Below are 12,647 nucleotides of genomic sequence, written 5' to 3'. Positions count from 1 at the left end.
AATTTGTTATGTAATCATTAAAGTAATAGGTGTTTTATGATTATTTATAATGTTTTAAGATTTATTTTTGAATAAAAGGAAAAGAAAAAAAAATGTATGCCAAAAGGAAAATCACTTGTATTAAGAGTAAGCCACTAAGTTAAACTTTTTAATATTCAAAAGTAAAAATAACTCACAAATCGTGTCATTTGTGCTAAATTACTTTTATTGCTATAAGAGCAAAATAATGTTTCGCTTGATCTAATTATTTTCCTTACTTTCTATTTAACATTAATTCTTGGAGAAACGATAAGAGAGTCGTCAAAAGCCAAGTGTTTACGACTTCAAAAAGGGGTATTCTCTCTTGATAAAGCGTCAGAAGTCGATTCTTGTAGCTCATTCATGTGAATCAGGGTGAGAAAGAACAATCGTGCTAATCTAATTATGATATGCTTTCTGCATCAGGGAAGGTTCTTTTTTCCAGAGGGCAATTAAGGGTGTATGTAGAGTGTGGATTGGGGTGTTGTTCACTGGATAATTGTATTGGTTAAAGGGTGCACAAAATTGACCATCCCAAAAGGGATGTTTGTTTAATTACGACAAAGCAAAAGTGTGTTCCCTTGATTTGGATGGAAAAAGAATGGTCGTGTGGAACTTGGGTTAGCATAATAGTCTTTAGCTGCTCATTAAAGAAGTCATAACAATGATATCCAGGAATATTTTTTCCTTCAAATGAAAATTTATGAATTCTGTTCCAATAATATTCACCTCTTTTAGCATTTTCCAATTCATTTATATATCTATATCTATCTATCTATCTATCTATCAATATTGAACTTCAAAAATTTGGAGCATGATCCAATATTAAAAAGAGTTAATGGGACACTGAAAAAGGCATAGGTTTGTAGGCAAATTTGAAGTTATTAATTTCAAGATTCTTGGTTTATGAATAATAAAAAATGGTTGAATGATTTGGGGTTTTAGTTGTTGACCATGGGCGTTTGAAATTTAGGTGGGGTTCATGTTCACGTATCAATTATATTCCACCAGCTTTGTGCAATTGGGGATGCAGGAATAGCAAAGATGTCAAATCTGAAGGCATTAAGCCTGAGGTTGGATTGGAAAATGGACCCCCCGAAATCAACAAAAAGCAGCAAAAGAAGAAGATAACCTCACGCACCTGACAGTAGACACCATGGAAATTGCAAAGCCAGCCAGCAAAGTTATACCATTTCCCTTTCTTTATTTTTTTTAAAAAAATTTGTTTCTTTCCTCTTTTCCCCCTCCACTTTCTTCTTTCCTATGCATTAAACATGACAATACGGGAAACAATTTTGAGCTTTTTAGCTGTTTGTGCAAATTGCCACTCCTTTTTTTGTTTTCTAGATATTTTCCCTCGGTCAATATATAATTCCTTAATGCCTGCGTCGATTGCCTTCTCACTGCAAATGAGAAGTGGACTATAGAATATGGACAATGATATTGCTATTCTTGCATCTTTAGTCACTCTTCAATCATTGCGTAGCTCTTATTTTTTAAAAAAATCTGAAGTGAGAACAAGGAAATATATTTTATATTCAAACCCCTGGGTTTTAACGGGTCGCCCGACAAGCAAAAGCACCAGTGGTCTAGTGGTAGAATAGTACCCTGCCACGGTACAGACCCGGGTTCGATTCCCGGCTGGTGCAGATGCTTTTTCTTTTCCATCAAACAATAAACAGTGGAATGGAGATTAGTGATGTCGACATCACCAGGGGAGCTCCTACCCAGTTGTCTTCTTTTCTTGTCCTTCTTCAAGGTTATAAACTCTTTTTCTTTTGATAAAGCTGCCGTTTCATTTGTTCATGAGTCGCTACAATCCTACAGGAAAAACAGGGTGTTGATTAATTAAGTCGGCATTTTATATCGGTAGAGCCGTAGAGGACATCGGGCACATCTTTAGACTTCAATGCTTTCTACATTCAACCTTTGAATGAACAGACGCAGCGGTCATTGACAGATTAACTATCGATATATGCATGATCTATGATCGAGATTTATATTTGGTTTCTTTTCGACGAAGTCTTCATGGGCTTGTGAAACCAGATGTTGATCAGGCATCATGCAACCTAGTTGTAGTACTCAAACTTCAATAAAAATGTTCAAACAACACATTTGATATGATTGAGTATTTGCCTCCAATGGTAATTGGGTATATTCCATATTCAAAGAGTTGAGCTTTGAATTTTCTGTCTCAATAGATAAAAGTATGCACATTGGACTACAGTCCAAAGAAAATTGACATAAAAGGATATCAGCAACAGATGGCTCTATGTGATGACCATTGCAAACAACAGCAGCATGAAAACTCTCTCCTCTACAACAAGTTCACCTCTGTCAACGATCACCATCTCCGCAATCCCTTGGTTGTGACTCGGAAACTCTCTCGGCTTACTAGACTCACCACATCGAGCCATAAATGGTAATTCAAAAAATTCATGATTTTTTTGAAGAGATTGGTTCATAGCACCATACTCTATTAACGCTCAAAAAATTCAAAAAATGCACCAGTGGTCTAGTGGTAGAATAGTACCCTGCCACGGTACAGACCCGGGTTCGATTCCCGGCTGGTGCATTTGCATTTTGCATCTTTCTTGTATTCACCTCCAGTCAGTGATATAGTCAGCCATTAAAACCTCTAAAAATAATGACTGGGTACAAGCTTACAGAGTGATACTGAGATTATATAGGACTGGGGGCAGTACAATAAACAACTACAATTCACTCTTCTTTTATTTCATTGCAGCCACACGTTAGATCAGTGGTCTGAATTGAATTGAAGAGGATTTATATATACAACACTGTAAATGGCAGTAAAGATTCTGTCATTCTGCAAGGGAGGACGTCCTTTGCCTTTGCTAAGGGATTTGTTTTAACATTTTAATCATTAACTGTCTGATTTTGAGGTGTACTTAACGAAGTCCTCATGGGCTTCCAAAACCAGGTCATGATCTTCCCATTCATCACGGTACGTGTCTGGTCTAAGATGCTTATTCGCAGAAGCTGCAAGGTACATTTGCTTTCTCCATTTTTCAATGCCTAGGCATCCACATTGTGCAGCAAGCCAATTATTATACTCAAACTGCAGAATTCATCAAAATAAATAATCAGAAAGCAATGGAGAGGTACATTAATGATATGTAAGATGAACTCCATGTGACAAACAGGACATATACCGGCACCAAACTCAAGACCAGAAAGATTAGGATAGATTTAAATATGCCCCCTAGCAATACAAATTTACCTGAGATTCACCCATTTGATGAGTGTACCGCTTTGGTACGCCTGAAGCTTCAAGTGTTGAGTAAAAAGCCTTAATATCTTCCATCATCTCCTTCTGTGATGGAAGTGTAATCCGGCCAGACAAAACACCAGCAATCCATTTGCTTTGAAACTCAAACAAGGGGAATGGAGCAATCTAGTAAAAAAGTTACCAATAAGCACTTCTGCTATACGATTGGAAGTTAGATAAGAAAAGAATAGAAATACACCTTCCATGGTATCCCGATGAATGAAAGCCATGGAGCCAAGGCTGGGGGAAACACGTGCTTATACAGTGGCCCAAGACGATTATCATCCACAGTCACAATGCCATTAGTGTCAAGGAAAGGGAAGTGATACTGGTACCTTTAAAAAGGACCAGTGGAAAATTAGAATGCCATTTCTATTATTGCAGTATTTTATGAGTTTTCATTCATCATATAACTGAATACAGGCAAATTCACTCCTAAACCAAAATAACTGCAAAATCAAATGAAGAATACCCAGTGCAGTGCATAATGACATCAGCAAGCACCACTTTCCCATTTTGAAAAACCACAGTGCCATCTTCATGGGCAGCATCTATCTGCACATTGGCAAATATTAGCATTTCGAAAACATATATATCACCTGATCTCATGACAGCCCTGCCATCCTATCTCAGGTAAGTGCTTTTACCATGGAGTGAATCCACAAATTATCATATCCAGGCTGCTTTGTATACGTTTCATGTGCAACCGATCTAGATGCAACATGCACTTCTTTGGCAACTCCAGCTACGTCCCTACAAATGTCAACTGCGCTAGAAGAACTCCCTATTAGAATTACAACCTGTCAAAGGAAAACACTATAGGAGTTTATCAAAAGTAACAGAAACAAGGTCAGAAGCAATCACTCAATCAATACCACAACAGAAATAGGTCACTTCCCAACATGATAGAGAGAGCAAGAGGAGCTAACACCAGGAATTATAACATAAGATTGACAAAACATTTGCTAAATATTTTAAGACCTCCTAGGAGTTAAAATTAACAAGATGTAACCCAGAAACTAATATCTAAAAACACAGTGACATCCAAGAAATAACACTCTGAGATGCAGTATTGCAACATTTTAAGATAAGGGAAAGTTAAAACCTGATACATACTTGATCCGTAAAGGACTCAGGAACGCGATAATTGTGGCTATGCATTTGCTTTCCTGGCCATAAATTGATGCCTGGAATAAAATACGGAAGCTGATAAACATCTTTTCCGGCAATGTGAAGCAGGTATTTATTGTTTCTTTTTAATCAATGAATATACATACAAAGATTTCATAATAATATTTCGGCTATCAAAAAATTTACATCCGGAAATGAATGGTAACAGAATCCAAAATAATGATCTTATTGAACTTGTTTCATCAACTACCCCACAAATGAATCTAAATTTCACAAATTTTATTAAGCGAAATTGATGTTTTGAATGAAAGAGAAACAATCAGCTCTCAGTATCACTCACTCTAATGCCTCGCATCTTCCTCTCAATCAAAAACCATCAATTCATCTTCAAATTCCAATCAGTGCCATAGACGAATTCTGTTATAAAGGGTAAAAAGGGAAAGAAGAATCTTGATCTTGAATCAAGACATCCAAAGCAGAAAATACGAACCCCATTAAACCAAACAGAAATTTTCTTTAGGAAGTAGTTTGATTCTGAATTTGAACAAAAACAGCTAAACCATGACTAATGAACCTTCCCAAAAACAGAGAAAGTAAACGAATATTCCTTCCAAAAGATAACATTGACAAGCAAGAATGCTTTACCTGGAATTTCGGCAATACGAGGCTCAGTGTGATGTCCATTACAAACAACGACAGCATCGTAAATCTCATCATCCAATTCAACTTCACTTTTATTAATATTATCAATATCAGCGTTATAATGATCGTTGTTTTCATTATTAAAAAAAATTGTCTTTTTGGACCTTACTTTCCATTTCCCATTCTCCAAAATCCAGACTTTAACCACTTCGGTCTCGAATCTCACCATTTCCTTAACCTCAAACTCTCTCGCGAAATCCTTCAAATACATCAACACTTCCCTGTGACCCGGGAACCTCCTAGGATCCCTATTCTCCCCGGCTAGTGTTATGAATGGAAAGTCCGTAAACCCCATAACCTCCCTCGGAAGATTAGTCCGAAGAGAACTGTAGAGGCTCGTGTGAACGATCGGTCGGGTGGGGTCAATTCCTAAGGGGTCGGGTTCCACCCGAGGAGTGTAGACCCACGTTCCTCCGACTTCGTTCCCGCGTTCGAATACGACCACCGAGTGGCCCTCTCGGCGGAGCTCCCTCGCCGCCACGAGGCCCGCTGCTCCGGCTCCTACAACCGCCACGTGGCGGGATTTGACTGATGGGAAAGCTGGTGGCATTGCCAGGTTCATAGTTAAAAGTGATTTATAATGATGACGATTGTTCTTATAAATATTTTTTTAATGTGGATTCAGATGCTACAGTGACAGCTGGTTGTTGTTGGTTCTGAGACTGTCGAATTTACGACCGCTTAGTTGAATTTTCAACATTTGTTTTCACGGGGGGTTTTCGTCCAATCCCACGTGAAAAAAAAGTGCAAAACAACATTTCAGGACAGCGACGGCCTTCCCTGAAATGCAATTCCGTGCTGGATCACGTCTTCGTCAAATTCCCAGCAATTGGTTAACAAATCTCTTCTCTTTAACTTTGAGTTGTACTTTGCTAACTCTTCGTGGTAATTTCAATCACTACTTTCCATTTTGGCTGCTAATATTTGAGTATGTGACCCATTTCACTTCACTTTATTAATTATTGGTTGTTTTCCCAGCTAAAGGCTTGTAATCTTGTCTTAATAACCAAAATAGCATGATGATGGCGTGGTATTTCGATGCTCTCCTTGGTGATTCTAACATGAACATGATTACACCCGTCATTATCTCATTTGTAACTTAAATTTCAATAGATTTCAGCAAAATATTTAGTTTTGCAAATTGATTGTGAATTATCAATTGTGGAAAAAGATGTTTAGATAGAAAATAGATTGACATTACAAAATGAGAAGCTAATAAACCCTAACATGTGGTGTACTAATTTACGAGTGCTTTTTTAGGCTTAATACGAACATTAGCATTTATCTGAAATTAATAGATGTTCGTCATGTCTGAATTAATGAGACATTAAGATCAACTTTTAAAAGTTAACCATTCAATCCATCTCTTTTTAAAATATATAGTATATCATATTTCAATTAAATAATCAATCACATCTAAATAAATAAATTAAATAAAAAAAATTAATGATGACTTCTTTTATTCATCCAAAACCATCAATCTTGGACAAATGAATTATTTTCCATAAGAAAACTTAAGAAATTTTATCTATATTTTATTTTCGAAAATACTGGAAATCGAGAGTTCAGCTTCTTTTCATTTTTTAAGGTTTATGAGGTTGGACTTTCGTCCTAGGATAACAATTTGGATTTGTCCTCGCCTACATACCAGTTATCTTCAGGATTTTGAGGCGTACTTAACAGAGTACTCATGGGCTTCCAAAACCAGGTCATGATCTTCCCATTCATCACGGTGTGTGTCTGGTCGAACAAGCCAGTTTGCAAAAGCTGCATGGAACATTTGCTTTCTCCAGTTTTCAATGACTTGGCATCCACATTGTGCAGCAAGCCAATCACAATACTCGAACTGCAAAATGCATCAAACTAACTTAATTAGAGAAAGCCATGGAGAGGTACATAAATGATATGTAAGATGAACTCCATGGGATAAACAGGACCTATTCCAGCACCAAATTCAAGACCAGAAAAATTAGGATAGAATTCCATAATGAATCTACCCAACAAGACGAATTTTACCCCAGATTCACTCATGTTGTGAGTATACCGCTTTGGTATGCCTGCAGCTTCAAGTGCTGAGTAAAAAGCCTTAATATCTTCCATCATCTCCTTCTGTGATGGAAGGGTAATCCGACCAGACAAAACACCAGCAACCCATTTGCTTTGCAACTCAAAGAAGGGGAATGGAAGAATCTGGTAACAAAGTAACCAAAATAATCACTTCTGCTATGAAGCAGCATAGTGGAAGATTGGAAGTTGGATAAGAAAAGAATAGAAACACACCTTCCATGGTATCCCAATAAATGAAAGCCATGGAGCCAAGGCTGCGGGAAAAACGTGCTTGTACAGTGGCCCAAGACGATTATCGTCCACGGTCACAATGCCATTGGTGTCAAGAAAAGGGAAGTGATACTTGAACCTTTTAAAAAGGACCAGTTGAATATTAGAATGCTTTTACTCTTAGTGCAGTATATTATGAGTTCCATTCATTATATAACTGAATACAGGGGAATCCACTCCTAAACTAAACCAAAATTACTGCAAAATCAAATGACGTATACCCAGTGCAGTGGATAATGACATCAGCAAGCACCACTTTCCCATTTTGGAAAACCACTGTGCCATCTTCATGGGCACTGTCAATCTGCAACATTGGCAAATATTAGCACTTCAAAATCATATATATCCCCTCCATAAATCTCATTGCAGCCCTACCATCCTATCTCGGGTAAGTGCTTTTACCATGGAGTGAAGCCACAAATTATCATATCCAGGCTGCTTTGTATATGTTTCATCTGCAACTGATCTAGATGCAACATGCACTTCTTTGGCAACTCCAGCTATGTCCCGACAAATGTCAACTGCGCTAGAAGAACTCCCTATTACAATTACAACCTGTCAAAGGCAAACATTTGTGTGAGTTTTATCATCAGAAGCAATCACTCAATCAATACCACAACAGAAATATGGTCACTTCCCAACATGAAAGAGAGAGCAAGAGCAGCAAACACCAGGAATTGAAACATTTTAAAAATTAACACGCACGTAATTGGGCAACTAATATCTAAACACACAGCGATATCCAAAAAAATACCACTCTGAGATGCAGTATTGCAAGGGGAAGTTAAAAGCTGACACATACTTGATCCCTAAAGGGCTCGGGAACACGATAATTGTGGCTATGCATTTGCTTTCCAGGCCATAAATTGATGCCTGGAACAAAATAAGGAAGCTAATAAACTTCTTTTTCCAGAAATGTGAAGCAGGTATTCTTTTTCCTTTTCAATCTATGCATAAAATACAAGAATTTCAGAATAATATTTCAGCTATCAAAAAATTTACATCCGAAAATGAATGATAATAGAATCCAAAATAATAATCTTATTCAACTTGTTTGATCAACTACCCCACAAATAAATCTAAATTTCACAAATTTTATTAAGTGAAATTGATGACTTGAATAAAAAAAGAAACAATCAGCTCCAGTATCACTCACTTTAATGACTCGCATCTTCCTCTCAATCAAAAACCATCAATTCATTTTCAAATTCCCATCACTGCCATAGACGAATTCTCTTAGAAAGGGTATAAAGGGAAGGAAGAAGAAGCTCAATCTTGAATCAAAAAGGTTAAAAAACACATCTAAAGCAGAAAATATGAACCTCATTAAACCAAACACGAACGGAGGTAATTTGATTCTGAATTTAAACAAAACAGCTAAACCATGACTACAGCTTCAATTCCAAATAGCTAATCACCCTTCCCAAATTTCGAAAAAGTAGAAGAATGTTTTTTCCAAAAGATAGCAATTAACAAGCAAGAATACCTTACCTGGGATTTCGGCAATACGAGGTTGAGTGTAATGTCCATTACAAACAACGACAGCATCGTAGATCTCAACAACAAATTCAACTTCACTTTTACTATTAATAATATCAATATGATCGTTATTTTCATTATTAAAGAAACTTGTCTTTTTGGACCTCACTTTCCATTTCTCATCCTCCAAAATCCCGACTTCAACCACTTCCGTTTCGAATCTCACCATTTCCTCAACCCCAAACTCTCTCGCGAAATCCTTCAAATACATCAACACTTCCCTGTGACCCGGAAACATCCTAGGGTCCCTATTCTCCCCGGCTAAGGTCACGAATGGAAAGTCCATGAACCCCATAACCTCCCTCGGAAGATTGGTCCGAAGAGAACTGTAGAGGCTAGAGTGAACGATCGGTCGAGTGGGGTCGATTCCTAGGGGGTCGGGTTCCACCCGAGAAGTGTAGACCCACGTGCCCCCGACTTCGTTCCCGCGTTCGAATACGACCACCGAGTGGCCCTCTCGGTGCAGCTCCCTCGCCGCCACGAGGCCCGCAGCTCCGGCTCCTACAACCGCCACGTGGCGGGATTTGACTGATGGGGAAGCAGATGACATTGCCATGTTGGTAGTTAAGGCGTTCAGTTTTGCGAGAACCAACGAGGAAAGGATTTACAGTGATGATTGTTCATATAATCTTTTTTCGAATGTGGATTTTGATGATGTAGTCATACCTGGTTGTTGTTGGGTTCTGAGACTGTCGAATTTACAACCGCTAAGTTGAATTTTCAACATTTGTTTTTGCGGTACGGGGGGTTTCGTCCAATACCACGTGAAAAAAACAAGTGGAAAGCAACATTTCAGGTCAGGGATGGCTGAACGGAAACGCAATTCCGTGCTGGATCACGTCTTCGTGAAATTCCCAGAACAAATCTCGTCTCCTTAGCCTTGGAGAGTATGAAGAGTTCTACTTTACTAACTGTTGTGGTTATTACATTCACTCACTACCTGCCCTTTTGCCTGCTAGAATTCGAGTATGTGACTCACTTCACTTCATTAATTTTGGGATTCAAACACTGATTGAGTATTGAGAATTTTGGGCGAAAGCCCAAAGCCAAAGAGTTGCAACGGGCTTAAAGGCCTGAAGTGAAAGCCTCCTTTCATGTTGCACGATAAATATGATATGTTAAGTCAACGTCTAAACAAATGACTTATTTTCCTAATAAAATTTTAAAAAAAAGGGTCTAAGAAATTTTGAAAATTATTTTATGTTTATAATATATCAATTAAACCAAGTTTTAGAATTAATCGTAATCCTCTGATTTCAATATCACCAATCCATATAATAATATTAGAACGAATTAAATTCCACTATTATCTTACTATAAAAATGTCATTTCTACATCAAAAGTAGGATTATTTCCACAAAGTAATACAAAAAAGGGTCACTTTCATGATACCACTAGCTATTAATTAGATGACTTGGAATGTACCTTTCATTGATCAAACTTTCGGCATTTGATTTAAAACTTTGCTCTTTCGTTTCCAACCTAAAGTTTGGTAATCCTTGATTAATATTGCTTTATATTTAATTAACAACATTGCTTTAAAAGATACTTACAAGTGAAAATTCCATCGGGGATTTTTTCCAGAATGTGGAGACAACGCGCTGTTCCTGCGCTTGGCTTATGATCCGGCTCAGCATTCATAAAATGAATTTGGCTTTTTTTTTTTTTATATAATTTTTTTTGGGGGGTTTCCCCAACTTGTTGCATGGATGTACGTGAGCTGTATTGATCGTTGATTTCCGTTTGTGCTTGTAAATCTTCCATCCCAACCGAATTTATTTGTTTCCCAAAAAGCCCTTGCACAAAAAAATAAAAAATCAAGAAATATAAATGTCGAATTTATCTTCAAATCGAAATTTGTTAAAAATTGGAAATATTATTCATTTTTTTAATTAAAAAAACAAAGATAGACATATGCATATGTTTTTCCATAAATCGAATTTTATAACTTGATATAAATTTGACACAAGTATTAAATTCACCCACCATGGGGTCCTGAACATAAATTAAACATTGGTTTCTTTTTGCAAGAATTTGTGGAGAGCAGTTTGTTTGTATAATTTAGTCAGCCAATTTAGTAGGTCATAAAAATTATTGTCCTTTTTCATCTGTACATATTGTTATTGTGTTTGAGATTGTTAGGTACAATCTTTCCCCTTTTCACGCTGAGAACAAATATAAATAACCTCTGCCTCACTCCCATGTGGTATTTTTTTGGCTACAAAATTTATTTTGGTAGACGTATACAAGACAGTATTATAATGATGGAAATAACTACAATATGCATTTTGGATTGATAGCGGACCCCAAGAGTTGCAGTGATCAAAATGGAAGAGAACCAGTCAGTTAAACTCATTAAAAGAGGCTAAGTTATAGTAGGATGAAAGTTGAGTTTCTGCAGGCTTTGCATTGCATGGTGGAAAGGTGGGAATGAAGAGGGTAGGAGACGTAGACGATAAAGGCTGTGGGAGTCATTAACTGGTGATGGACCAGAATCAGACAGGTCAGAAATCCCAATAACTGAGGGACAACCTGTTAAAAATCCCAATCAACTTGGTTTGAGAGACACATGGTCCCACTAATTATCTATAATCAACTCTCCCCTCTCCACCTCTCACTTTTTCAAGTACAAATCACATATAATTTTTTATATCTAACCAATTTATTCATAGGTAAGAGCAAAAAAAAAAAAAACTACCAGTCAAGTACATACTTTAATCAAATATGGATAAATTATGATCAGAGATGCTAAAATACAGAAATACTTCTCATTTAGTCTTTATTATTATTATTATTATTATATGATAATCCAACTTAAACAATGAAGTTTTCAAATATTTAAACTCAATATTATCTTTTGATACAGTACAATTAATGGATTTTTTTAAAAAATAAAAGGTACCACCAAATTATTTAACTAATTTCTTTTATTTAATACATTTGTAAATTAACACTGTCAAGTGCTGACATAAAATAATCTACAATTAAGAACAGTTGACTTAAGAAACATTACGTAAAATAACTGAATAAAAGGTGGATTTAAGAGTAATTTAGTTACTTGGGAGTAGGGTTCTCTCCACCTGACAGATGTAGAAATGAAAGGAACAACAGATTAGGGTCCAATTTAAAAGTGTAATTTAACTTTGTAAAATGTGTAAGAACTTACAATAATTATAAAATGGTTAATAAGTAGTACGTATTTAAACAGAAAATGGGAATGGGGTAGCTTGGGAGAGTAAGGGAGTGGACCAATGGGGTGTAGAAAAGTTGGGAAAAAGGAGATATTAATAGAGGGACAAAAAGGTCAAAATGAGCAATGGAACATATACTACATAATAAATGGCCTCATCTTTGCTTTTTGTAGTTGAAACTGTCCTACACTCCTGACTGGTCCTCCTAGAAAAGCCAGAAATCTAAAAAAATTAAAAATTAAAATTAAAAAAAAAAAACCAAAGGAATCCCAAAGATTATGTGAGAGAGAGCAAAAGACAGAAAGTGAATATAAATACCAGAAAAAGAAACAATGATGTGCCACACAAACCACTAAGGAGTAACTCTTTCTTTAGAAAGAGAGAGAAGTAAAGAGAATTTATCTTCTCTTCTCTTTCATTACATTACATCTCTTTTC

At 36.6% G+C, this 12,647-nt stretch overlaps 2 protein-coding genes and 2 non-coding genes across 5 annotated transcripts; 2 read left to right on the top strand and 2 right to left on the bottom strand.

Annotated features, from left to right (window-relative positions):
- Positions 1,597 to 1,667, top strand: TRNAG-GCC. The gene has a single exon. It is a non-coding gene; the product is annotated as a tRNA-Gly (tRNA).
- On the top strand, positions 2,523 to 2,593 carry TRNAG-GCC. Its single transcript has one exon. It is a non-coding gene; the product is annotated as a tRNA-Gly (tRNA).
- LOC18606305 (flavin-containing monooxygenase FMO GS-OX-like 4) lies at positions 2,671 to 5,734 on the bottom strand. The gene is made up of 7 exons (XM_007039844.2): positions 5,087 to 5,734; positions 4,427 to 4,497; positions 3,958 to 4,110; positions 3,783 to 3,865; positions 3,510 to 3,645; positions 3,263 to 3,436; positions 2,671 to 3,100 (listed from the first exon to the last, which is right to left on the bottom strand). The coding sequence occupies exons 1-7, from the start codon at positions 5,703 to 5,705 to the stop codon at positions 2,906 to 2,908; spliced, it is 1,431 nt and encodes a 476-aa protein (XP_007039906.2). The 5' UTR covers positions 5,706 to 5,734; the 3' UTR covers positions 2,671 to 2,905.
- On the bottom strand, positions 6,573 to 10,001 carry LOC18606304 (flavin-containing monooxygenase FMO GS-OX-like 4). Of its 2 annotated transcripts, XM_018117956.1 has the most exons (9): positions 9,686 to 9,994; positions 8,972 to 9,547; positions 8,283 to 8,353; positions 7,883 to 8,035; positions 7,702 to 7,784; positions 7,424 to 7,559; positions 7,160 to 7,333; positions 6,762 to 6,989; positions 6,573 to 6,682 (listed from the first exon to the last, which is right to left on the bottom strand). In XM_018117956.1, the coding sequence occupies exons 1-8, from the start codon at positions 9,744 to 9,746 to the stop codon at positions 6,801 to 6,803; spliced, it is 1,443 nt and encodes a 480-aa protein (XP_017973445.1). In that variant the 5' UTR covers positions 9,747 to 9,994; the 3' UTR covers positions 6,573 to 6,682; positions 6,762 to 6,800. The 2 variants fall into 2 exon arrangements, with proteins under 2 accessions (XP_017973445.1, XP_017973446.1); XM_018117957.1 differs by lacking the exon at positions 6,573 to 6,682 and having other exon boundaries at positions 6,887 to 6,989; positions 7,081 to 7,333; positions 9,686 to 10,001.

This window comes from Theobroma cacao, chromosome 3 (genome assembly GCF_000208745.1).
Source record: "Theobroma cacao cultivar B97-61/B2 chromosome 3, Criollo_cocoa_genome_V2, whole genome shotgun sequence".
Taxonomy (NCBI): Eukaryota; Viridiplantae; Streptophyta; class Magnoliopsida; order Malvales; family Malvaceae; genus Theobroma; species Theobroma cacao.
This window is presented reverse-complemented; position numbering and strand designations above follow the sequence as displayed.

Bases quoted from the DNA above. Each gene is read 5' to 3' on its own strand.
- LOC18606304 (XM_018117956.1), bottom strand. From the start codon at position 9,746: ATGTTGAAAATTCAACTTAGCGGTTGTAAATTCGACAGTCTCAGAACC. The intron at 8,354-8,971 runs GTAAGGTATTCT...ATTTTGTTCCAG, and splicing joins TCGTATTGCCGAAATCCCAG to GCATCAATTTATGGCCTGGA. The intron at 7,334-7,423 runs GTGTGTTTCTAT...CTTTGTTACCAG, and splicing joins TTATTGGGATACCATGGAAG to ATTCTTCCATTCCCCTTCTT.
- LOC18606305 (XM_007039844.2), bottom strand. From the start codon at position 5,705: ATGAACCTGGCAATGCCACCAGCTTTCCCATCAGTCAAATCCCGCCAC. The intron at 4,111-4,426 runs GTATGTATCAGG...TTCCTTTGACAG, and splicing joins CTGAGTCCTTTACGGATCAA to GTTGTAATTCTAATAGGGAG. The intron at 3,101-3,262 runs GTAAATTTGTAT...TGAATTCTGCAG, and splicing joins ATCAAATGGGTGAATCTCAG to TTTGAGTATAATAATTGGCT.